The 27,109-nt window shown below is 36.1% G+C and overlaps 1 protein-coding gene across 1 annotated transcript in view; it reads left to right on the forward strand.

Annotated features, from left to right (window-relative positions):
• The first annotated feature begins 1,181 nt into the window (after nucleotides 1-1,181).
• Nucleotides 1,182-27,109, forward strand: part of Ascc3 (activating signal cointegrator 1 complex subunit 3) — a 293,210-nt gene continuing 267,282 nt past the window's right edge. Inside the window, exons 1-4 of the mRNA XM_038339034.1 lie at nucleotides 1,182-1,391; nucleotides 14,471-14,602; nucleotides 17,689-17,839; nucleotides 24,083-24,642. Of these exons, the coding sequence (XP_038194962.1) occupies nucleotides 14,513-14,602; nucleotides 17,689-17,839; nucleotides 24,083-24,642 (801 nt within the window). The 5' untranslated portion in view covers nucleotides 1,182-1,391; nucleotides 14,471-14,512. The remainder of the gene's footprint in view (nucleotides 1,392-14,470; nucleotides 14,603-17,688; nucleotides 17,840-24,082; nucleotides 24,643-27,109) is intronic.

Here is a 27,109-nt window from a genome sequence, read left to right on the forward strand (position 1 = left end):
TTTGGCCAGGGGCAGAGATTTCAGAGTCAAACTATGTTTCTTTTACTGGCCTGTTTAAGCTTTTTGGCTCTAGTTTTGGGGACAGAGTATATTTCTTTCACTGACTTTGATTCTAGGGACAAAGTGTTTCTTTGGCACTGATTTCAGAGTCAGGGGGCATTTCTTTGGGTCTGGGTGTGAGGCTAAAGCATTTCTTTCGCTGGCTCTGGTTTCATAAGCCAGGGTGGGTTCCTTTGGCTGGCCCCTTTAGCCTACATTTAGCATTGCTTAGAAATGTAGAGGTAGGGATGGTCATCTATTCCTTTTAGGACGCATATAGTTCTTTGGACTGTGTTAGAAGAGAATGAGATTGTCAGAACCTGAAATCTTTTCTTTTTTCAAAAGTTCAGGTCACATAAACCCATATCACAGGATGGGTCTTCCATATTCACAATCCAGTAACTTTTCCTTTTATTGAATCCTATCAAGTTCCATTTATACTTCATGATTCTTTTCGGCTGAGTTATCTTCAAGATTTTAATCCCTGGAACAATTCTACCGTGATTGAGGTCTTCTTACCATACTCAATCTAGAATACAGGATTTCCAGTGCGTCTGCAACTGATCAATATTCGCTTAATACTGGCTGCTTCTATAAAACAGGGATCTGGTAAGTATTAGGACACATTACTTAGGGAAGAAGGGGACTGGAAGGGTAACAAAGTATATCACGTCTGCACCCTTACTCAGCAGTTAAAATTTAACAACGCAGAGTCGTTTAGCTTAGCTTTTCTAAATTTGCCAGTTGCACTAGGGTATCGCCAGGTGTTTTGTTTTGAAGGTCAGAAATAACTTCAGAAATACTAAGTTGAGAACACATGAAACTTAGGGAAAACGAAACTTGGACCTACAGCAGGTGGGCGGAACCGTCTAGCGACCACGGGACTCGGACTCACGGTTGTGTTCTTTACTCTGTTATCGGAGATGAGAGGGGCTTGGGATGGGGAAGACGAGGCCGCCGGTAACAGAGGTAGGGAGCAGGAGCCCAGCACAGGAAAGGAGCCAGAAGCAAGCCAGTTACCGCAGGAAACGCATCCCTAGCCGGCAGGCCTTCAGACGGCCTACGTGGGCGTGGCCGAGGGCGGCGAGGTGCTGACGTGTCGACGCTGGCGTCGCGGCCGGTGACGCGTCGCCGGCGCCCGCCCCGCCCCGCCCCTCCTCGTCCCTCCGCGCCGGTCTGGGGTCTGTGGGTCGGTCCCCGCCGGGCATCCCGCGCGCTGCGCAGTGGTAGCGGGCGACCCCCGCCGGCGGGCCCGCGTGGGCTGCGGAGGAGGGCGGAGCGCTGCCATCCGCTCACTCGGGAAGAGGAAGCACACCTCCCGGAGGCCAGGCGCGTGCGGCGGCCGGGCTGAGGTGAGCTGGGCAGAGGGAGGGCGAGGGCGGCGGAGCTGGAGTGTGCGGCGGGGCGGTCGCGGAGCCCGGAAGAGCCTGGCCGAGCGAGCTGTCATCCCTCGGCCGCGTCCCGGCTCTCCGAAGTTTGTAGATGGAAGTGGGATTGAAAACTCCAGAGCGATTGCTCACGTGTGCAGACTCAGCGTGGCCACTAGGCGAGATTTTTCTGTTGTGTGTCTAAAGTGTGAGTGTGTCTAACCTGTTTTCATTTTTTTCTTTTTCTTTTATTTTATTTTTGTATGTTATAAAGCCATGGCAACATCATTTCCTTCGCGTAGATTTTGAACGGGAAATCTCTTGGGTTAGGTTTTCCCCACTACACAGAAAGTGACTAGATTGGGCTATCGAGTTGAGGGTTGTGGGTGAATTTAGTAATCGAGGAATCTAGAATGTCATTTTTTAAAATAAAGAAATGGATACGCTAGTGAGGTGCTGTGTGGGTACGTGAGGTAGTTTTTGGTGGAATGCAGTGCACTCATATATTTGTTTTCCTTTGCTTTAAAAGAAATCTAAGTTTAGCCTTACCTGAGTTTGGTATGTGTGCTATGACAGGCTCAGTTTAATTGGCAACTGTATTTTCTTTTTGCCCCTGGGTTAATATTAGATCGAATGAATAGTAGCTATATCGTCTTCATCCTTTGTAGATTCATAAGCGAAACATTTATTTTTTGAATTTTAATTTTCTCAAGTTCCTAATTCGGTTCCTATGTCTAGTACACATGCTCTATCAGGCTGTATATTTAGCTTTTCGCAATGGTTATAATATTAGTGTTTCATTAAAATGTTCATAGAGATGTCAGTTAAATGTAGGTTAGTGTTGTGTGTCTGTGTGTGTATGAATTAATTAATTTTTCAAGAGTTGTTTTCTTGATCCTTGTTGAATAGTTTTCTTTTTATAGTAGGTTCGTTTATTCATTCATTCATTCATCCACTTTCTCTTCATCAAAGTCCAGGTACTGTGGGAGGCCTGAAATGAAATTTTTGCCATGGCGATGCTGAAGCATGCATGGGCAGCCCACATATGGCGCTTCTGTTGAACTTGTCAATATTGGGTTTCATGGTCCAAGTTGATGAGGACGACTGACCAGGTCTTTTGCTAGGACATAGAAAGTCCCTGTCATATACATAGTCATAGAACTTTGTATAGTTCACTAGCAAATACCTTTTTAAGGAGGAATCTTAATTCAACAGTTGGAAATGAATTTCTGTGTGAAAAATGTTTTCTTTGTTTTCCTCCCCAGTATTTACAGTGGTTGTATTGATTTTCTATGTCTGTACCTTGGATTATAGGAAGTATGTACACAAAACATTTCATCAGGGGCATGTATGATAAATGCAAAATAAGTTTACTATTTTATAGCACCTTTCTTGAGAAGAGAGTTTGCATAAGCTTCTCCGGAAAATACAGTTTTCAACTTTGAGAAGGTAGCTATGTGCAATTAAAATTTTAACTTGTGAACTTGTGAAGAAAGAAATGCAGAATTCCTGAGGAGAGAAGAAGGATTGGTTGAACATCCTTAATCTGAAAACTCAAAATATGAAGTGCCCCTAAAACTTGTTAAAGTTTTATAATTAATATTTTAGTATAAAGAACTTGTATATAAAAAAACTACCCAGAGAAAGTAGCCAGATCCAAAGTCTATACATCTCAGTGAACATATATATATAAAACATATATATATATATATATATATATATATATATATTATACTTAGAGTATGTTGAAGGCTTCACGTTGGATTTTACATTTCACTATCAAATATATTTTTTTACTCACTTATCCACCACAAAAAATGAAAAATCCATGTTAGTTAAAATGAAAAAAACCTATATTCTTTCAGATATAGTCTTTCAAGACTAAAGTATCAATTACCTACATTCATTTCCTCCTTATCACCTAATAGTAACTTTTCTCCTTTTTATATATTCACTGAACCTACATTTGCAATTGTATACTTGGGAGTACACACACACACACACACACACACACAGGTAGTAGCTGCATATGAGATAGGACATGTGTTTTTCTTTCTTTCTGAGATTATGTGACCTTACTAACAGATATTTTAAACCTGTGGTTCTCAGCCTTCCTAATACTGCTGCCCACACTTATGGTGACTTCCATTCATAAATTTATTTTGTTGCTACGTCACAACTGTAATTTTGCTACTGTTAAAAATCATAATCATCTGATATGAAGGTTATCTGATATGTATCCTCCAAAGGCGTTGTGATGCACAAGCTGAGAACTGCTGTTCTAAGCCCTCCATTTTCCTGAAAAATTTGTTAATTTTTGTTTTCTTTAAATCTGAGTATTCCAACACACACACACACACACACACACACACAGAGAGAGAGAGAGACAGACACACACAGACACACACCCCCACACACCCCTTGCTTGTGGATGGACAATGAGGTTGGTTCTGTTTTCTGTCCAAAGTGAATAAAGAAACAGTAAATGTAGTGGTGCAAATACCTCTGTGGTAGAGTTTGGAACACTCTGGGTATATGCCCAGGAGTAAAATAACTAGGTCATAAGATAGTTCTATTTTTGAGGATTTTTCAAACTGATTTCCATAATACCTGTATTAATTTGCACCCCTGCCATCAGTGAATAAGTGCTTTTTTCTGCACATTTTCTCTAACGTTTGTTATCAAGTTTCTTGATAGTCATTCTGACTAGGGTCAAGTGTTACCTCAGAGTTTTAATTTGCATTTTCCCGTTGGCTAAGGATTTTAAAGACTTTTAAAATAACTATTGGCCATTTGTGTTTCTCTATTTGAAAACTATGTGTTCAGTTCATTTGCCTATTTGTTAATTTTGACAGTTTTATTTCCTTGGTATTTAATATTTATAATTCTTTGTAAGTTCTGGATATATCCTCTTTTCTGAAGGGTAGCTGCTAAAGACTTTCCAGTTCTATGCTGAAACTTTTTGGTATTTGGGGATTCAAAAACTGATGTGACATAAGAAGTCAAAAATTCTACTTCATGGGCAAAGTTATTAAAAATACTGAATGAAATCAGCTTCAGACCTGAGTATAAAGTATAAAACATAAATGAATTTTCTTTAATTGTGGGTCTCCATCACCAGCCTATCTCATTTTACATGCAGATATTCTAAAATCCAACATCCTTAGTCTGGGAGCACTTTAATTTCAATCATTTCAGATAAGGAATTCTCAGTATATACTTAGCAACCATCAGAAAACATGCCTTTTACTCCAAGCAAGCGTTGGAGTAACTTACTTCTTGTATGTTTTGCCTAGCTCAACACCTATCAAGTAGTCTCTATGTAAAGGACCCAGCACTGCCATTTAAGAAGTTTTTTGTAAATATAGTTGGGCAAGGGAGGTTGAGAAGGCTCTTAGTTTTATCTTTTTCTGCTTTGTTGTGATGTTTTACAAGTTTTATTTCTGACATCTTTAACTTATTAGGAGATTTTAATTCATTTCATCATCATTCTGCTTAATCAAGTTTTAATTATCTTGAAAGGGTTTATTAGGAATACCCCTTGTGGTTCTTTTTCATTTTGCTGATTAGAAAATGAAGTTACTAAGTGTTCTCTTTGGAGAGTGATTCACAGGAACACCAGCCAAAACTAACAAAGCTAGAAAGATAATGGGAACCTAACTTAATTTGTTAAGGTTCTTGGCATTCAGAAGTAGACACACACACAAAGAGATAGAATGAATAATGAATGTTTGTGCCATAGGAGTACCTTTTCTAGTATATTTCTTCTTGTTTTTGTTAAGTTTTAACAAAAAGATTAAGTGAATCTTTCTTCACTTCGACTCTCCAAATAGAATTATTAGGATTGTGTTTATTGTTAAAGACATGGAACATTAGGGTGGAATATGGTATGGCACGTAAATAAAACTAGTAATAAGAAAAATTAATGGGTAACAGTACACGTTTTCATGATACGTTTTAATTTAGTAATTATTGAGCAGTGAGTATTGATATTTAAAGAAGAGAATAAATGTACTTCAGTACTGACTAAATACTAAGTAGCCAAACCCTGGCACAGTTTCCTCAGATGATTACAGAAATATGCTTAATGCACCTAGTTCCTATTGTTACCAGCTCCAATTTTTAAACCCATATCTTAAACCTCCTAATTTGTGTAATACCTGTTCTACCAACTTGAACTTGAAAAGAAGGAAAGTAATCTATTTTGGGATTATTGAGTAATTAGGGAAACAACTACTAAAACGACATTTTCAGAGATTTTTGTGTCCTTTTAAGTTAAGAGAATGGGTAGGAAGACACTTTTCAGTAGTTAGTAAATAGGGCTTATGAAAGTGATATGAAAAAACTCAATTTCTGTTTACAAAGAAGAAATTCATGTTTACTGTTAAGACTGCTTATGTTTTGACCTAGTCAGATGGAACTCTGAAACTCTGTTAAATTCTTCTGTGCTTAAATAGGAATAAATGTACCTTTTGTGTTGACTTAGGAAACAAGAACTTTTCTTGTTTTCAAGATTTCAAGAAGCAATTATCTTCAGGTTGATATCATAAAAAATTGCAGTGTATCTTTTTCAGTTTGCTTTCCTTCCTGCCTGCTTGCCTGCCTTCCTTCTTTCCTTCCTTCTCTTTTCTCTTTCTTTCTTCCTCCTCCTCCCTTTTTTTAATGACTGCTGTAGAGTAGTACCTTCATGACCAGTAGGAAACTAAACATTATTTGTGCAGATTTTTAATCATGTTTATGTATGTGTACGTAAGTGTGGGTGCCTGCAGAGTCCAGAAGAGGGTGTTGGATTCCTTAAAGCAGGGTGTGATGGGTTGAATCAGAATTGCCCCCATAGGCTCTTAGAATTACATGCTTAATTGTCAGAGACTGGCACTCCTTGAGAAGGTTTGGGAGGTATGGCCTTGTTGGGGGAAGTGTGTCACTGTGAGTTGTCTTTGAAGTTTCAAAAGCCCGAGCCAGACCCATTGTCTAGCTCTCTTTCTGTTGACAGCAGATCTGGATGTAGAACTCTGAGCTACTTCTCCAACATGTCTGTCTGTGTGTTGCCATACTCCCCACCATGATAACAGACTAAACATTTGAAACTGTAAGCAAGCCCAGTTAAATGCATTCAGTTATAAGAGCTGGTCATGGTGTCTCTTCACAGCAATAGAGCACTAGCTAAGGCACTGGGGTTACTGGTAGCTGTGAGCTGCAGATGGTCATGGTGTCTCTTCACATCAATAGAACACTAGCTAAGGCACTGGAGTTACCAGTAGCTGTGAGCTGCCTGATATAGGTGCTGGGAAAGGAACTTGGGTGCTTTTAACACTGAGCCATCCTTCCAGTCTGTGTCGTTCTTCAAGGTTTTTCAAAATTATTAGTACTCTCTATATCAGCGACTCTCAACCTGTGGGTTTTGACCCCTTTGAGGGGCAAATGACTCTTTCACAGAGGTTGCCTAAGAACATCAGAAACCACAGATTATATTACCATACCATTTTTAACAGCAAAATTACAGTCATGAAATGACAACAAGAATAATTCCATGATTGGAGTTACCACAACACTAGGAACTGTATTGAAAAGGGTTGTGGCATTAGTAAGATTGAGAACCATTCCTCTATAGTTTGGGCATTTGACTGGTAGTAATAATAATAATAATCAGCTTCAGAAAGATTAATTCTCTAAATATACATCATTTAGTCAGTATGTTTTGAGTTTCTCTGAATAGGCCAACAAACTATACAAGGTAGTGTGGACACTACTTCTACACTCTGGGATTAAATGTGCATTCTGGGACTGGTAGTATATTGATTTGTGGCAAGATCTCTTTACTGTTTGAGTTTGGCCTTCATATTACAAAAAGATGAGTGGGTTTATTAGGACGTTAAAAGGTGTTTCAATTTAATGCCTTTAAAGAGATATTGTGCATATACGGTATTAAAAGCTTAACTTTGGAAGAACACTGGTGAAATATTTCGTTGGGCATTTTACCACATATTTTTATATTATTTTACACAACTGACTGTAATCTATCTTAGACCACTCTCTTTCCCTTGTTTTGGTGACACTTTGTTTTGGTATACAGTTCTTTGCTTCCGGACTTTATGGCCTCCTGCTGTTAAAAATTCTTTATTGATTTTTTTTCTCCTACTTAATTCTTGCAAGTTTGTTCTTCACTTTCTGTTGTCTTTTACTGCACTCATATTAATTTGTAGATGATTTTTAAATTTATTTCTATGGTTTTGCTGGTGATTCTCATGTTTTTCTTAAAACAAGGCTCATCTCCTGAGTTCTATGCCTGAGTAGTCTTCCTGCTGTCGCTACCTGAATGTCCCAGCTGTGCTGACTAGTTCTGTGCTCTTGACACTAGACAGTCCATCCCAGCTGAGAAGAAAGGCCTGTAGACAGGCCTGTGGGGGCATCTTCTGGATTAACGGTTCTGTCCATCTGTCCAACAGACAGTTCTGAGCTGTATAAAAGAGCAGGCTGAGAAAGCCGGTAAGCAATATGGTTCTGCTTCAATTTCTTCCTGTAGGTTCCTGCCTTGATTTCTTACCCTGATTTCTATTTGTAAACTAAGCTGTAAGATGACACAATAAACTTGCTCCTTCCCAAGTTGCTTTTGGTCATGTTTTATCATACCTGTTCCTCCCCAGTTAGTTTTTGATTATGTTTGTAAATCACAGAAATAGCAAACTAGGACAACATTTCAAGAAAGACAAAATAATCACTTGGCTTTCTCCCTATGAAGTCCTTTATCTTCCTGTCTTCCTAAGTGTAGAGGCTAGTCACCTGTTTGTTTATCCCCTCCACTACAAATGCAGTTAATTAGTAAACCAAATAGATTTGACTTCCATAATTGCTTGGATTTATTTACCTTTCTCTAAATCACTGTCATTATCTCATTTCAGGAACTATCAGCTTATCTTTCATTTATAAATTCTGGGAAGAATTCCTAATCTTTCTGCTTCCAGTTTGCCTTGGTTTGGTCCATTCCTTTCACTGTAGTCTTAACAATCCTAGTTAAATACAGTTCAAGTAAAACTTATTTTTTGAGATTCTTCTATTCTTCCTCTTCCTCTTTTTCTTCTTCCTTCGTACTCCTTCCTTTCTTCTTCCTCCATCTCCTTCTTTTCTTCTTTTTAAAGCTGTTATAGTTTCTAAATTTAAACAGTTAATGTCTTGTCAAGAGATTTTACTCTGTCAGATGCCATTGTTTGTTGTACAATTTCTGACTGCTGTGCTTGAATGTGGCATACCCTCATCATGCAGCTAATGCATGTTTCCCTCTTTACCTGATTCATTCTTCACATTTGAAGTTCCATCATGATCCCCTTTCATGTTATTCTAAACACACCACTCTGGGTTCTAGTCATGTTCTCTATTGCTGCTTTTTTTTTTTAAATCAACTTTTATATCTATTTATTTTGCTTTGAGTTAGGTTGTCTAGTTGGCTTCTTTTCCCCCTTAAGCTGTGATTCACTATTGTGGACACTAGATTGATTTTGCTCACCATGTTCCATACATACTATGGTATTCAAAATGTAGTAGTAGCGTTCATGAAGAAATGTCAAATAAATAAATGATAAAAACAGAAGTCCATGTGATTGAGCTGTACTGTACCACTCCTGAGCAGATATCCTATTAACAGATATTCTTTTTTTCATATTTATTGCTGCTCCAATCACAACAGCAAGAAAATGGTATATGCTTAAATGTTCATCAGCAGATGAATGGATAATGGAAATGTGGTATACATACACAGTGGAATGTTAATCAGCCATAAAGAAAAATAAAGTGAAATTTGCAGGAAAACTTAAAACTGGGAAATACATTAAGTGAGGTAACTCAGACTCAGCTAAAACACTACACGTTCTCTCTCACATTCACTCCAAGTTTTATATATATCTCTTTAGTCGGGCGTTAGTATATATAGGTGATAGAAAACTAGAAATGAGCCCATGATAAGGGAAAACACTTAAGGGAGAACTGTGGGGAGGGTAAGAGAAAACACATGAAAATGAAGAGGTGACCATAAGGCAGAAGGGTATAGGCTGTGGGGACATTTGAAAATGAACGGAATGCTTTTTTTGTTTTTTTTTTTTTTGTTTGTTTGTTTTTGATATGATATGGATACCAGCCTAGGGGGATGTCCGGAGTGGAATGTGGTGGCTTAAATAAGAATGGCCTCCATAGACTCATACATTTGAATGCTTGTTCACCAGGGAGTGGCACTATTAGATGTTTCAAACTCTCTTCAATTCCAAGCATCTAAGCCTGCCCCTGGAACATCCCTAGAGTTTTGGTTTTGTATGTGTAATATACAAATAATATACATACATATTTTTTCTTCTGAGAAAAAAAAATTTAGATTTTTATTTCAAGTTAAACTTCTTAGGGTCTTGATTTCTTTTTTTTTTTTTTCTTTTAAGACTCATGGTTAGAGTTAAATAAAAATTTTGCCTTTGGACCATAATTTTTTCCAGGCTCCTTTTAATGGGCTAGTATGGGGATAGTTAAAATTCATATATGAAATAGTATGTATTGGATATGCTCCAGGTTTTTTTAAGAGATGATGTATATGCTTGTTTGTTCTTCTTGAGTTTTTGTAACTGTCCTTTGATGTTGAAGTAGTATTTTAACATCTTGTTTTCCCAAAGACATTTAAAAGAAGAGGGTTCCTTATGTTTTGCTAAGAGTAAAAAATGTTGAAATGTGGGATCTTGTAGAATGTGAAAACTTTTGGCTTCTGGTGTCAGCCTGTGTAAGCTGTCCCCCTTAGTCTTCAAGTTGGTAACCTGGAGTTAATATAAATGAGTGATTATGATATGAGAGCCATGTAGAAGTTTGTTTGTAAAATATGCAAGCATACATTTTATATTGTGTGATGTATGTGTAGGTTTAATGATCTGTTCCTGTGCTTTCTGAGTTCTCCGTGAGTCAAATGTGTATCCTAACTTTTAAGGACTGTTTAAGACAGTCTCTTTTTGCTTCAGAGAGGCATAGGATCTGTTGTCAGTTTGACAGGTAGAGTTATGAATAATTAAAATTACCCTTGAAGTGTTGGCACATTACTGTGAGTGTATCCTACACAGCTGTGTTTTTGCTGTAGACTTGAAACTTTTTGTTTCTTCAGATGAACTCCAGGTGAAGAAGTTGGTTTCTGTTTAATGGTTATGTTGATGCTTATTTTTGAAGGTATATGTTAAACATTGAAACAATGCTATACTGAAAGATATTCCTAATTTGAGATAAATGTGGTGATTAAAGGAGAATTTAAGGAAGGAGCAGATTTCTGTTTGAAACAACATCACCTTATTGTTAATCCTTTCTTAACAACAACAACAAAAAATGTGTTTGTGTGAGTGCCTGCATGTATGTATGTACACCAGTTATGTGTTTGGTGCCCACAGAAGTCAAAAGAGGGCATCCCATTGCCTGAAGTGCTAGCAGCCATGTAATTTCTGGGAGCCAAACCTGGGTCTTCTGCACGAGCAGCTAGTGCTCTCATCCACCTAGCCATCTTTCCGTTGACTAGACAATTCTTATTGAAGGCTGAGAGTATTGTCATGTTTGGTAGTATTGTCTAGATTTGTAAAATAAGTTTAAAATCAATGAAATATTAAGTCCTTTAAAAGAAAGGACAGGTAATTCAGTGTATTACTGTTAGATAGTCAAAATTATTAAATTTGTGGTTCCAAGTACACCAGTTTTCCATAAAACCATGCTGAGACAGTCTGTTCTACATTTCATATGTTTCCTGTTTTGATGCTTACATTTTGAAATCTGTGAGGTTCTGAGGCAGAATATGTTGAGTTTAATATCAGGACCTTCTTTGAAAAGTTCTGGCTTTTGTTATCCTGAAGACAATGTATCCATCATTCTGGTTTTGTAAACTTTAGTGCTGGAAGGCATTCTTTGTATGCCTTGCTTTTCTACTGATATTACCTATTTACCGTCCTTGGTAGAACTGAGGAAAAGAAATGTTTATCAAGATACTTTCAGTACAGTTTTATTTTTTAGGAAATCTAATTGAAAAAGGCTGGTAGTAAACAGATTGAATCTAAATGGAGACCATTGATTCTTACTACATAGATTTTCTTTGATGTGAACAGACACGGAATACTGATTAAAGAGTAGGTGATATCTTTCTTGTCTTAATCCAGTCATTTTTATTTTTCATCTTATTATTTATTTATTTATTTATTTATTTATTTATTTTTAGGCCAGTCATTTTTAAAGTATGGGATTTGTTGTGTTATCGTTTGTGAATGTTGTAGAATGTGATAAATCAGATAACTGGGAGGAAGGAGGAGGTTGGTGGGGCACAGTTATGTTTTATGGCACCCTCAGGGCTTTAGAGATGGTTCAGTGATTAAGTGCACTGATGATCTTCCAGAGGGACCTGGGTTTGATTCCCAGCACCAGTATAGTGGCTAAAACCACTGTAACTTTAGTCCCTGGGGATCCAATGCCCTCGCCTGATCTCCACAGGCATGTGGTTCACAGACATACCTGAAAACAAAGCACCCATGGTTAAAAAAAGTATCTTCTAGGTAACTAGTACACAGTAAAGTTTGAGAAACTGTCCACTAACTTCTGGTTTAATTTTTTGCTTCAAGAATATGTTACTCAGTGGTAGAAACATTTAAATGTTACTCTCAGAATTGTCTTGAAACAGAAGACTGTGGAAGTGACATTCAGTAGAACCTCATTCCAAAGAGAGATTAACATATGAAAGAAAGCATTTGATAGAGGAAATGCTGCAACCTGCCCAGCATAGGCTGGCATGTAACTGATAGAACATAAAGGAGAAAGTTTGAGAAATACGGCATAAAAGTCCTCATCCTTCCTACAGCATTAGTCATCTTTTAAAAGATTTTCTTTTTGCATTTTATTTAGTGTGCATGTGTGTGTTTGTAATATATGTGGCAGTCAGAACAGTCGGGGGCAGTTGGTTTTCTCCATCATGTGGTAGGTCTCAGGGATCCAGTTTAGGTTACATTCCTTAGCTGGCACACCTGCCACTGAACTGTCTTGTCGGCCTGCCGTTTAGTTTCTAATATTCATCACAGGTCTGGCTTGTTTCTTCCTTGCAAGTTTATTCGTTTTTTCTTTTTTTAAATTGATTTTTTTGAGCTATACATTTTTCTCTGCTCACCTCCCTGTCTCTGCCCTCTCCCATGGTACCCATGCTCCCAATATATTCAGGAGATCTTGTCTTTTTCTACTTCCCATGTAGATTAGATCTATGTATGTCTCTCTTAAGGTCCTCATTGTTGTCTAGGTTTTCTGGAATTGTGATTTGTAGGCTGGTTTTCCTTGCTTTATGTTTAAAAACCACTTATGAGTAAGTACATAGAATTGTCTTTCTGGGTCTGGGTTATCTTATTCAATATGATGTTTTCTAGCTCATCCATTTGCCTACAGATTTCAAAATACTCATTCTTAGTAAACTGCTTCTGCTTTTATTGTTAACCCTGTGGTCCCTGTCTAAGCTTTTGTTCTGTTGCTCAAGAACCTGGAAATCGTGCTGGTGCACAGGAATTTGTTTTCCATCCATGTTAATTTTATCACAAGTGCTCACCTATCTGTATGCCCACTGAGTAGCTGGAAGTTGAAGTCCCCTAGTAGGAGAATTTGCTTACAAGTTGAGTCATTTTACTTTCTCAATAGAATTTCTCCATTGTGAGGTACAGTTCTATAGCTATTCTAGCAAGTCTCACTCATATGCTCTCTCCTATGTTTTTACTGTCTTGCATTTTGTTTCTTATTTAATTACATTTTGTTAAGAGAATGACTTCTATAAGAGGTCAACAAACTAAATTGGTCACATTGAGCTCAGAGTAGATATGATATTTCTAAACATTGTTAAAATATTTTCTTGTTGTATGAAGCCGTTTGTTCATTTCTTGGCCACCCAGACTCCTGAAATAATCATATAGAATCTATATTAATTAAATCACTGCTTGGCCTATTAGTTCTAGCATCTTATGGGCTAGCTCTTACATCTTAATTTAACTCATTTTCATTATCTTATATTTTACCATGAAGCTCGTGGCCTACCAGCAAGTTTCCACCTGGCAGCTTGCGTCTTTCCCCTTTGGCGGCTACATAGCATCTTGTGTGACTCGGCCCTGTTTCTGCCAGCATTCTAGTGTCCCATGCACCCCCCCCCACACACACACCTACCTGTATTCTGCCCTGCGCAGAGTTCTTTATAAACCAGTGGTATTCACGGCACGTAGAGGGGAATACACATCATTTACTGATTTATGTAATACCATTTGAAATTTGTTGAGTTTTTATACTGTTGTATACAACATACTGTTTTAAAACTATTTCATGGTCAGCAAGATGGATGACTCAGCAGGTAAAGGCTAACAAGCCTCATAATACTGGGATCCAATAAGGTAGGAGAGAACCGCCTCCCACAGTTGCCCTTTGATCTCCCTGTACCATGGCAGGTAAATGCCTGTACACACACACACACACACACACACACACACACACACACACACACACACACACATAGAGGTGTGCACATACACACGTGCACGCATGTGTGTGCAATGGAATTATTTTTCAAATGTACATAATGTATATTTTTAATCATAAAGTATTTGTTTCTGTGTGTATCTTTATTGGATTTTGATAGAGATAGGGTTTGGGTGTGGCATGTGAATTGAGCCATCAGTCATTGATGTCTTTGTACTGTACATTGATGCTGGACTTACCATTTCTTTCTGGAGGTTTGTTTTAATTTTTAAGTTTTAAAGCCATGCATATGAACTGAGGACTTTTCATATATGTTGTCTTTTATTACTGTTTAGAATCTTTGTTTTAAGTCCCTTTTACCTTTTGCTCTAAAGTCTGTTTCACTTATGTGATAGAATTGTTATAGTTTCTAGCACATCTGGTTATTTTTTTTTGCTGGGAGATTTTATTCTATACTTAAGAAACTAGCATTGGTAGCAAGTGCTGGTGTTTTTTATTTTTCTCGTATAGGTCAGTTTGTTGAGTTTGATTATCTGTGTCATTTCTAAACAGATAAATATCATTGTGTTTTGTTTCAGTTTCGAGTTTCTTATTTCTATGGATCACTGATTGAGTAAAAGATGGCTTTACCTCGGCTCACAGGAGCTTTGCGCTCCTTTTCAAATGTCACCAAGCAAGATAATTATAATGAAGAAGTAGCTGACTTAAAGGTAAATGTTTTTAGGTGAAAACCATTAAAAACAAAGAGTATGGGTGAGTATTTGACATTTCAGTTTTTAGTTGTATGTGCTTAAAATGAACATTTTATCTTGTTTCTGTCCTGAGAAGGAGATTGAGTATACTGTTGTTTTTATTGAAGTATACTTATGTTAAAGCAATTCTGACTGTTATCAAAGGGAATAATCAAATACAGGCCTTCATGTTTTCTGTTAATTTTGTGATTTAGTTTACATTTATTTTGAATCAGCTGGGCATGTTTTTAGGTCTCCTGTTAAATTCTTCACATATGAACCTTAACATAGGAATATAAATACTAATTTCAAATTTTATAATTGATCTCATAGTTGACTTGTCCATATAATTGATGAGTACATTCAATGCTTAAGTTAGTTGTAATGCCTTATTATGATCAAAACTTTAGAAATAAATGGTAATAATAAAAATGTACGGAACTCCAGATTCTTTTAACAGTAATGTAACTAACTGAAAATGACTGATGTGGACAAATTCCTTACATGACTCAGCTTTATAGTACATAGCACCAAGTTTACGTTCACTATAAACATAGCTTCTACCTGGACAATGTGGTTAGCACTTGGGAGTTCTATGGAAAGAATGCCAGTCATTTTTCATATTGGTTGAATGACTACAATTTCTGAGCAACAAATTAGGGCATGTGGTTTCACAGTGAATTTCTTCTAAAAGAAAACTTACTTATGTAGGTATGTTTTATAAAATAAGTCATATGTAATTATAAATATGTTATGAAAAGTAAGTTATACTAAGATGTATTGTAAATTCTATGTAAAATATTTGCAAGTGAGACACTTAGAAAAATTCTTAATCTATGATACATTAATTTATATAGAATAATATAAAATATAGGTTTGGTGGCTCTGCCAACACAAATCTTGTATTCTGTAGAGCGGGAATTTCAAATTCAGAATCAAGGCAAAGATTCTTTTCCCTGGAAACTTGTCTGTGAATTGTAGATAACAGCCTTCATACTGTATCTCCTAGGATCTTTCCTCTGTAGAAGCTTATCCCTGGCATAGTTTGTTTTTCTGTAATTAAACCAATCAGATGGGACTGTGACCTAACATTAATGGCTTGCTGAGGTACTGGAGGTTAGGCTTTCAATATGAATTCTGAGAAGCAGTTTAGCTTATAATATATAGATTTTGACTAGTTTGCAAATATAAGGAGTTTATTTTAATCTTTAAATTATAGTATTTCTTTCTGAATATGATTATATTCTGTACTGTTTCAAAAGGTAAATGGTCAAAAGCTGTCATACATACATAATTATTTCATATTAAGAGTGAGATTTATGGAGCCTTAAATCTGTAAATGATACGTTGACTTTCAGTAGAGAAGTAAAATGATTGGCATCATAATCAAGGATTATAGTCCTCATGATCTATCTATTGTATGTGGGAATATAGGAGGCAGTTTACGAAGACCTTAATGTTCTTCTTTAAAAGAAAAATTTAAAGTAGCTTTTTAAAAAAATTTTTTGGCTTTTCAGTTGACTGTATTGCGGAGTGGTAACATTATTTTCTGGTAGGCTTAAACTTCATTGATGCAGGCTTTATACAGTGTTACAGTTAACTTCTTCACCTAAAGATTCACTCAGAAAGCAAAGATTTTTTATTACCAGTCTTTTGGTAGACTTCCTGCTAATAATGCAGAATTGTGTCAGACAATAAAACAGTCTTCATAATGATTTTTACATTTCTCACAGTAATAAATATAAAAATTATAATATATAGGGCTGAAGAGATGGCTCAGTGGTTAAGAGCATTGCCTGCTCTTCCAAAGGTCCTGAGTTCAATTCCCAGCAACCACATGGTGACTCACAACCATCTGTAATGAGGTCTGATGCCCTCTTCTGGCCTTCAGGCACACATGCAGTCAGAATATTGTATACATAATAAATAAATATTTTTAAAAAAATTATAATATATATTCTTAATGAATATTAATATACTTTGTTTTCTGTTTTTACCTTCCTACGGCCTTGCAAATTATTCTGAACTAGTGATAATACAAAAGATTTTTGCAGTTTAAAAACATAAAGACTACATACCTTTCCCCCATGTCATTTTATTTATTATTGTAGTATTTTAAATACTTTTGCTATCCGAAAATGGAAAATAACATATTTAGTAAATTTTGTTTTAATGTGATTTTTAAATCACAGATAGTGTTCACCATATACAAAAGTAGAGATGAAAGTTAAATGAATCATTGTGCTTATGACCTTATTATAACAGCTAAGGTCATTTTATGGCCAGTCTATTTCAAATATACCTTTTCCTATATTTTCTCTTCTTATTATTTTCTCTTCTTAACTCAAATTGCCCAACCTTACTTGAGATTATAAAATTGAAGCAGGAAAGTAATGAATAATGAGCATCGTCAGTGCAAGCAGGAGTAAAGTTACAGTTCTTTGCTTGACTCACCAGTTCTTTATTTTGTTAGATTGATTCATGACTTTTATCTATGGATCAAAGCCAGGGATCTGACATGAAATTTTTATTGCATTCTGTGATCAATTCTTGAGAAGGAAAAGATTTATGGTTTCAAGAAAAGAGTGTGTATAGAAATATCTAACCTTTAGGTCTCTGGTCATACTTTGGAAAACAGTGCTGTTTAAATGTGTTGAGCTGACTAAGAAGGGGACTCTAATAGTCTTCAAATGCCTTTTGTCGAAACATATTTTTATAATCATTATAAACTGTATTAAAAACAAACAGAATAGGAAAGGGATATGGTGGAATATTTTCATGTCAGCTTAGGAATATTGAACTTCCTACTTTGGAATATGAATGATCTCGTTTTATAATTAAAATAGTAAACATTTATTTTAAAATATTTTTTCCTTGCACAGCTCAATTTGTGACCTGTTAAACTATGTTCCTTTTGAGAATAATTGATTTATGTTTGAGTAGATACAACTTTGAATTCTGGGTAGTGCAAAATAGCTATTATGTAATGCAAATTATACATGACAAATAATGTATTGGAGAGAAACTTTAACCAGAATATTTCTATGTTATACTCTCTTTTTCAGCTGAAACGATCCAAACTTCATGAACAAGTTTTAGATTTGGGCCCCACATGGAAGAAGATAGTCAAATTTTTGAATGAAAAACTAGAGAAGAATAAAATGCAAAGTATAAATGAAGACTTAAAAGATATACTGCAAGCTGCAAAACAAATCGGTATAGTCCTTAACAAAACCAATGTGGTTCTAAAATAGATTCCTTATATGTTAGATTTTGCCATATACATTAGTAATATATGGTAAAAGTCTGCAGTTTCCCACTAGATATTCCCAGTTGCAAATAGGACAGTCTTATCTGTTAATGAATGTAGGACGGTGTGGCAGGGATAGAAGTACACAACCAATTGTATACAATTAATTGCTCCAAACAGTCATTCATTCTCTCAACAGGTGGCCACCTTGTGCAGAAGAGAATATAACTTGTACTTTGACCGCTTCAGCTCCCAATTTTTACTAACAATCTCATTAGTTGACTATATTTACAGACAATTGTTATTTGAAATTATAATACTTGATATTTAATGCAAGCTTACTCTCTAACAGTTACAAACAAAGCTAAGTACATTTGGATGCGTGGTGTCATTCTAAATTTTTGATAGTTAATGCTTCTGTAGTTCTATCTTTCTCAAATTCATCAGGTTTAGAACTCTGACCTCATTTTCTGTCTTATGTATTCCTGTCCTTCTCCAAATTATCTTTGCTTTCCCCAATAAGCTGCTGACTGGTGACTTTCTCTCACTTCCTCATAATTTCCATGCCTGTGTCTGGAGAACTGTATATCCTGCTCACTGTACTGGGAATATTTCCCTACCATACTAGAGATAGATGCTCCTCCCCCTTTTCGTGCTTTTTTTTTTTTTTTTTTTTTTTTATTTTCAAGGCAGGGTTTCTCTGTGTAATAGCCATGACTTGGTTATCTTGGTTATCACTCTGTAGACTAGACTGTTCTAAATTTACAGAGATCTGCCTGCCTCTGTCTCCTGAGTGCTGGGATTAAAGGTGTGTGCCAGCACTACCTAGCTGTAGTTTTTTTTTATTGAACATCTCTCCTTAATATGCATAGTATTTATCATAATATTTTTCTTGTTTATATTTAATTGCTATCAGGATGTAATTTTTTTGATACTAGGATCTTACTGTGCTTGTTCCTTCTCTCTGCTCAGCGTGGACTGAGTGTCTTGTATATTTTGGAGTCTTACATAGATTCTTTTGGCAAATCAGTTGATAAGTTTTCTCAGGACATCTCTTTGAAGAGAGAGTTTATATCTTTATATACTGAAGTTGATAATTTTCTTCCTTACCAAAATATTGGTGAGTATTTCAATTATATTTCTTTGAATTGAAGACTGTGATCATCAAATAAAAAAATTAGTGTCTGGGCTTTAGTATATCATTTAAGTCTTATTGTTCTATAATCAACTATAGTATTGAATAGAATGCCCTTACTGTTAGACTGAAAAGTAAAGGATATGCATGTTTTTGCCTCTTATCTTCTTAAGTTTTATAGTAGGAAAGTTGAGTTTGCATGAGTCTAGGGGAAACAGTATGATGTGAAGACATTTATGATATTTTTGGCAGTCACACTGTATTTTAAGAATATTGAAAAAATAATAGTAAACATACAAAATGTATGGTTTGCCCTGATTTTTTTCTTTGAATCTCTCTTTACTATATATCTCTCTTTTTCTGACTGCACTAGTCTTTTATTTACCAAACAATATGGGTAGGATTAAAGCTGTGGCTTTGACAGCTGGATCCAGCCCATTCCTTAGCTTTCTGCGATTCCAGCCTCATGGTAGAGGTACTGACTCTAGCCATGTTTATTGCCACAACTCTGTGGCGTTTCAAGGTCCTTGCCATCAAGCAAGCTGCAGTAGTGTGCTCACAAACAACAATCAAATGCTCTGTCTGTAGCTGGATCTCCTGCCTCAAAGAGTCAGAGTTTGCACTGGCAGGACGGCCCAGAAAGCCGGCATTTTAAAATAGCACAACTTTTTTCCTGCTATGGCTGAAAACCAAAAATCATGTGGTCTGCTTTTCATCAGCACCATTTAAGTGTTTTGTGGCAGGACCTCTTAAAAGAGCTGCAAAGCTTTACAGCTAAAGCTAAGTCAGGAAGCCTCTCTTAGATGAGAGTGCTTGCTTGCCCCTAACAAGCAGAGCAAACCCAAGAAACCATGCGCAATGCTGTTGCTTTGTTCTAGAATACTTCCCAATCTGCCTCAGGCTTTATGTGGATACAGTTGTCCACGTGGGCGCCATTCTGTAACATGAGGACCTTCTTGTTGGGGTTTCTGTCCTACCTAGTTCCCACAGCCGGTAAATCCGAAAGAAAATCACACAGAGGTCTATGTAAGTTATAAACTGGTTAGCCCATTAGCTCAGGCTTCTTATTAACTCTTAACTTATATCAACCCATTCTCATCTGTAGCCACATGGCTCAGTACCTTTTTCAGCGGGGCAGGTCACATCCTGCTTCTTCCTTGGTCTGGGCAGTACTGTGGAAAGAGCTTCCTTCTTCCCAGAGTACTCCTGTTCTCATTGCTTCACCTCTACTTCCTATCTGGTTTTCCTGCCTATACTTCCTGCCTGGCTACCAACCAATCAACGTTTATTTAAAATATAATCGACAGAATATAGACGATTGTCCCACATCAGGTTAGCAAACAGTGTTCTGTTTGTGATGAACATTTTGATAGCAACATGTGCCCACAGTGTAGTTGTACAAGGAACAGAGAAGTACCCCTAGGCAAAGCAGTAAAAGATTTATAGAGAAGCAACTTTGGTCAGGTAGGTTGTAATTTAAGTATTTCAAAGTAAAATGTTATATGTGGATCCATTTTACAAACTATAATAAAATAACATTGCAAATAGTTATGAGATATAAGAGAACTTTGTAACGCTTTCAGATGTATAAATGGGAAATTTAGATTACTTAAAATTTAGCAAAACAGTTGTAAATTGAGGATTTGCCAGTATTCAGGAATGAAAGAACATCAGTAATTTCTAGATAGTTTTAGTTATCAGATTATGTACTTTGGTATGTAGGTAGTATTCTAGGAAAGCTGGTGTTTGGATGTTTTTTTAAAAGAAAATGTAATTACAAAATCCAGCACTGGCACCTAATCTCAATTTTTGTAAGCATGTTTATACAGAGTTGCTTGTCTTACTGTCTTTTTTTAGATAAATGGAACAAATTTAAGTAAACAGTTCAGAATTATAATGTAATTTTTACATGTGAAGATCAGTTATCAAATGGTAAAACTATCATTTTAAGTTTGAACATAACATACAAAGCAAAATAAATTTTACTGCATTGGACAGTTCACTATTAATATAAACATAAAAGATTTATTACTTTACTGATCAATGAAGCTCTAACTCATTAGAAAACTCATTTTTTGTTGACTACTTTTAACTTTAATGCTTTTCATATAAGGGCACAAGTCTTGATAGATATTTTAATTTTAAAAATTTTTCACTTTTTTGAACAATGTCTTAACTACAAGGAAAGGCTATTGAAAAAAGTAAATTTTAAATTGTTGCAGGAGCTGCTTGTTCGTCCCTGCCGCCCAGAACTGAAATAATCACACAGAAACTATATTCATTAAATCACTGCTTGGCCCATTAGCTCTAGCTTCTTATTTGCTAACTCTTACATCTTAATTTAACTCATTTCTATTAATCTGTATATCACCACGTGGCTGTGGCTTACTGGCAAAGATTCAATATGTCTGACTCTGGCGGCTCCATAGCATCTTCCTGACTCGGCCTTCTTTCTCCGAGCATTCCATTTAGTTTTCTCCGCCTAACTCTGTTCCCCTACAGCTCTGCTATAGGCCCAAAGCAATTCCTTTATTAACTAATGAAAGCAACACATAGATAGAAGGACCTCCTGCAACATTAAATGTTTTATGTAGTAAGGTTCTCTTAATATTTAGGAGAGCGCCAGCTAGCCAAACTCAGTTCTGCTTTTTCTCTGCCAGGTAAAAGTGGTCCTGAGAAAGACTGTTACACTTTGACTCTTCCTAAGCATTTTGGGATGTGCTTTTACAGGTGTGCTTTGACCTATTTTACATAGGTCAGATGTATTGAAAACATTGCATTTGATCTGAGTTTATAATTTTTTTCCCTATTGAAAGTTAACTCATGAATTTTCTCCTGCTTATCATACATGTTAATAGTACTTTTATGGTAACTGTGGTGGTTTGAATAAGAATAGCCCCTATAGACTCCTAGATTTGAATACTTGATCATCAGGGAGTGGCACTGTTTGAAAAGATTAGAAGATATTGGCCTTGTTGGAGGAAGTCTGTCCCTGGGAGTGGGCTCTGTGGTTTCAATAGCCCATGCCAAGGTCAGTCAGTCAGTTGATCTCTCTGTCTGTCTGTCTCTTTTCCTTGCTTTCCCTCCCTCTCTCATTGACTCTGCTACTGATTAGGATTAATCAGAATATCGCTCTTAACTAATCAGTCACCATGACCATAGCAATTCTTATAAAAGAAAGCATTTAACTGGGGTGGCTAACAGTTTCAGAGGCTTAGTCCATTACCAACATGGTGGGAAGCATGGCAGCATGGAGGCATGGTGACTCTTCACAGCAATATAAAACACGCGACAATATTATGTACAAATTCACCATATTATTCCAAGATTGTTCCATAACTTTACCAGTAACTTACCTACTATTGGAAAATTAAGTTAAATCCACATTTAGTAATGTAACATGTTTCTTCTATATTTTTTAAAGTGGTTTATCATCATTAAGATTTATTTAATAAATCGAATCAGACACACATCTACTGTTTAGGAACTTACAGGGAACCTAGTGCAGTGGGCAAAATGTGAAATAAAGGATTGCTGTGAGTCTTGTTTAATGACTTATTTTCAGTTGTTTCTTATACATTTTCATGCTTGAGTTTTTGGTTTAGCATGAGCAAGATTTTTTTTTTAAAGAACAAAGTAAGGTAACTTAATGAAGTTTTAATAAATTATTTTTATAAAGAAATGTTACATGCTGAAATGTTGGATATAGGTATAAATTGCATTAAAATTTTTAAAATTTTGTTTTATGTATGTGGGTATCATGTATACCTGTATGTTTGTGTACCATGTGCATGTAGTATCTATGGAGACCAGTAGAGGTTAGTGAAGTTAAAGATGTTGTGAGCTGTTTTGTGGGTCCTGGGAATAAAAAGTAGATCATCTTCTGTAAGAGCAGTCATTGCTCTTAATTGTTGAGCTATCTCTCCAGTTTCATGAATTCCATTTTATGTTTAGAGTCTTCTATCAACAGTACCAACTGTTAAATTACCTGTAGAAATATTAAAAACCCAAACCTTTAAGCAATATAATTTATTTTTAAAAAGTCATTTTTTTGAAAAAAAAAATACCAGTTGGTGTGAGGTCATGTTACATTGCGCAGGCTGGTCTTGAACTACTGGGCTCATGCCTCTGATTTCTTAGTAGTTGACTTTATGGGTTCCATGGTATTTGGCAGGGACCTATTCCTGAATATTAAGATATTGCTTTTAGTTAGAGTAGAAAACATATACTAGATAATAGGGCGGGAGGAAAACAACCAAACAATAAAAGATGGGGTCAGTTCCTGCTCTGTAGGAAGACCCAGCTATCTAAACTGTTTAGTATTTTGAGGGATGATTTCAGCTATACTTTCAGGAAGATGCAAATGCTTATTGTCAAATTTATCAATATTGTTCAGATAGGTTATATTGATGTTAGGGCCTCTTGAAAATTTAAACTTTTTTTTCTATTTTAAGATTCTCTGAAATTTTTGAAATTCATTTGTTTTCTCTTTAAGAAAATTGTATATGGGAAGTTAACGCTTTAAAAATAGGGTCTGAACATTTACCTCTGTGAAGTTTTTTGTCTGCTTTAACATAGCGTCCTTTCATATTGTATGGTATAGTAAATTAGATTTGTATTAAACACACACACACACATACATCCTGGTGCTATGAAATGTTTTGAATGAGAGCTGTATAGGTTTATCTGCAATTATTTCTTGTCATTTAAGTCTGTTGTACAAATTGGAAAGAAAGCTATGAGTATGTGAGGTTTCCTTTGAGTGTCTGTAATTCTGAAGTATTTTAAAATCTTACTATAGTTTATCATCAAATTAATGTTTAGCTCATGTTTAGAAAGAGGCAAGTGTTTTTATTAGGTAGCTTCTGTATTTAATATAGACTAATGAATGGTTGATTGAACTAAAATGGCCTTTGTTGATCAAACGTAGTTCTTTGGAAATTTGGGAATGGTCTCTTTTAGTCCTAAATTAATTTCAATCAAAAAGTGGAAGGATCTTTTCTTTTTCTTTCTTGTTCTTTTTTTGATGATTCAATTGAGCTAATACTTTTTCCTTGTTTTTGTTTTTGAATAGTTGGAGCAGATATTGGGAGAGAAGAAATTGAAAGTGGAGCTGCATTTCTCTTTATGACATTTCACTTGACGGATTCTGTTGGTCACATGGAGACAAAAGCCATCAGACAGATGTTTGGTCCCTTTCCATTGTCATCTGCTACTACAGCTTGTAATGCCACTAATCGAATTATTTCTCATTTTAGTCAAGATGATATGACTGCTCTTGTCCAGATGGCAGAAAACCAGTGTAGTGATAGAGTGTTTTTTGGTAAAAACTTAGCATTTTCCTTTGATATGCATGATCTGGACCACTTTGATGAATTGCCAGTAAATGGCGAAGCCCAGAAAACTATAAGCTTAGACTACAAGAAATTCTTGAATGAACATTTTCAGGAGCACTACACCCCAGAACTCAAACCCATAGAAAAGACAAATGGTACCTTTTTGTGGTGTGAAGTTGAGAAGTACTTAAATGCAACCTCAAAGGAAATGACTGAAGCACCAAGAATTGAAGATCTCTGCTGTACCTTGTATGACATGCTTGCTTCTGTTAAAAGTGGTGATGAACTTCAGGATGAGGTACAGTTGAAGTTTTGAAGTTGTATTGAACTATTTTAATGAAAAGCTCTTTAAAAATTAGTTTATTGTTATATTATTGGTCTTCAAACCTAGAGCCTTGAACCTGCTGAGTGTATGCTTTAGTACCAAGACACATACTAAGTCAAGAATATCCTTTAACACTCTGACCTGTTACTGTAATGAGCTTTCTAGATAAGTGCTTTTACTTAGGAGGCACATATACTTTCCCAGTGGGCTCTTACAGGACTGAGGGTAATGAGTAGTAAAAGTGGGATGCTCCTATTTAAAAGAATTGTTTAATTGCAGTAGTTAATATTTTTACTCCAAGAAATATGTAGATTTAAATGAGAAATTGTATGGTTGTTTTTACAGGATTTTGTATTTCTAAGCATATTTCTAAATTTCTAAGCATTGTGTGGCAAAATAGACTCAAATATTGGAATTTTATTTGTATGTTAATTTCTGTTGATTAAGAAAATTTTTTGACCAGTTTCTATTTGAAACAATAACTACTGAGAATCAAATTAATCTGAAATAATTGGCTGATTAGATTTTTTTCTAAAATAATTACATTATTTCCCTCTTACTTTTCCTCTTTCCAATCCTTCCCATGCATCATGCCCCCATTTCTCCTCTTGTTTTCTCACAAATTCATGTCCTCATTTTCTTTAATTATTTTATTTTAGACACATGCATGCGTGTGTGTGTGTATAAATTGCTCCGTCTGTATATTAATTGTATGTGTATTATTTCATTGGCTAACCAATTGGGGACTTTCAGCATTCTTCCGTTGCCTGTAGTTTTTTTATCTAGGATTGAGGCCCATGAGATTTCCATTTTCCAGGTTAGCATGTCATCCTTGTTCAGGTCTCTTTTTGGCATATATATATATATATATATATATATATATATATATATATATATATATATATATACTTCATAGGTATATCATCTCAGATATTCTAGGAGACATGGTTTCACAGCAATCTCCTGTTCCTCTGGTTTTTACAGTCTTCCTTCTCTCCTTTACCATGATCCCTGAGCCTTAGGTACAGGAATTGTGTTGTAGATCTGCCATTTCAGACTGAGAACACATGATAACTTGTACTCTGCATTTTAGTCCCTTGTGGTTTTTTGTAATGATCTCCCACTGTTGCAGAGGGAAGTATCTTTGAGGAAGGGTGGTATATGAACATAAGTGTACATATTTAGAGTGTAGTTAGGAATTATGTTGGTTTAGTAAAATGTCTATTATAGTTTCTCCATCAAGATACATGACTTCACTAACCCTAGGTGATTGGCTAGATTACCATACCAGTAGTGATTTCCCAATCATTGAGTGTCTCTTGAGTCTTACTTAGAGAGATATTGGTTACCACAAAGGTATGTGTAGCTCTCTTACACCTCTAAGGTTCTTGTCCAATAATGTTTGTTGTTGTATGTTGGGGACCAACTTCAACAAGTATACAACTTACCAGGGTAAGGTAAGATTAGAAAAATAAGTTAATTAGAAAAATAAGGAAAGAGCACAAAGACACAATGCAAATAATAAAACAGAAAACAGAATAGTACCAGGAGGGAGTCCCAGTGAGTACTGAAATTTGTCTGTGTTTAATTTTTCATATACTTTTAAACCCCAGTAGAACAGGGGGAAGAAGATAAAAGATTGCTTTCACATGATACAAAGGACAACTAGAGCAGTTATTTGCTTTAATACTCCAGACATCAAATCATTAATTCATGAGAAAAGCATCCGGTTGGTTAGGCAGTGAACCCACCCTAGATGAAGTATCCTGAAGTCAACCATTCCCTAGGTCAAACCTCTTGCTTAAAATAAAGGAGCAGAAAGTGTGCTTAAATTTCTTGACCTTGTCAGGATGGAATGGATCTACCTGTATGGGCCATCTTAATAACAGAAACACTAAGGAACCATACTATAGGGGTCAGGGTATGTAGCCACATTTGTTGTCAACAATTTTTAACAAGCTAAAACTCTCTGGCCTTCCAAGAAGATGGAAATAGGTTCACATTTTTGGGCCTCTACAGTTGTAGCTGGGGAGATCTAACTAGACCACCCCCACCATGTGTGTGTGTGTGTGTGTGTGTGTGTGTGTGTCTGTGTGTCTGTGTGTCTGTGTGCTTAGCTGTGTGTGCATGTGTGTAGGGCAGAGATTGATATCAGATTGATGTTGTCTTGCAGTCTCCATCTTATGTTTTGAAACCCTCACTGAACTTGGAGCTCATCCATTAAGGTTAGATTGGCTGACCAGCAGGGCCCATGATGTACATGTACCCTTGCTCCTGAACTAGCTCTGATGTTAAGAATACCTGCTGCTGTGCTTGACTTTTTACAAATCCAGGTACTTTACCTGCTGAGCTGTTTCCCCAGACAAATCACTTGTCATTTGTTCAGAGATATACATTCATATTTTATTTTTTTATCAGAAGACAGAAAACATTATTGTGG

The sequence above is a fragment of the Arvicola amphibius genome, chromosome 8 (genome assembly GCF_903992535.2).
Source record: "Arvicola amphibius chromosome 8, mArvAmp1.2, whole genome shotgun sequence".
Lineage (NCBI taxonomy): Eukaryota > Metazoa > Chordata > Mammalia > Rodentia > Cricetidae > Arvicola > Arvicola amphibius.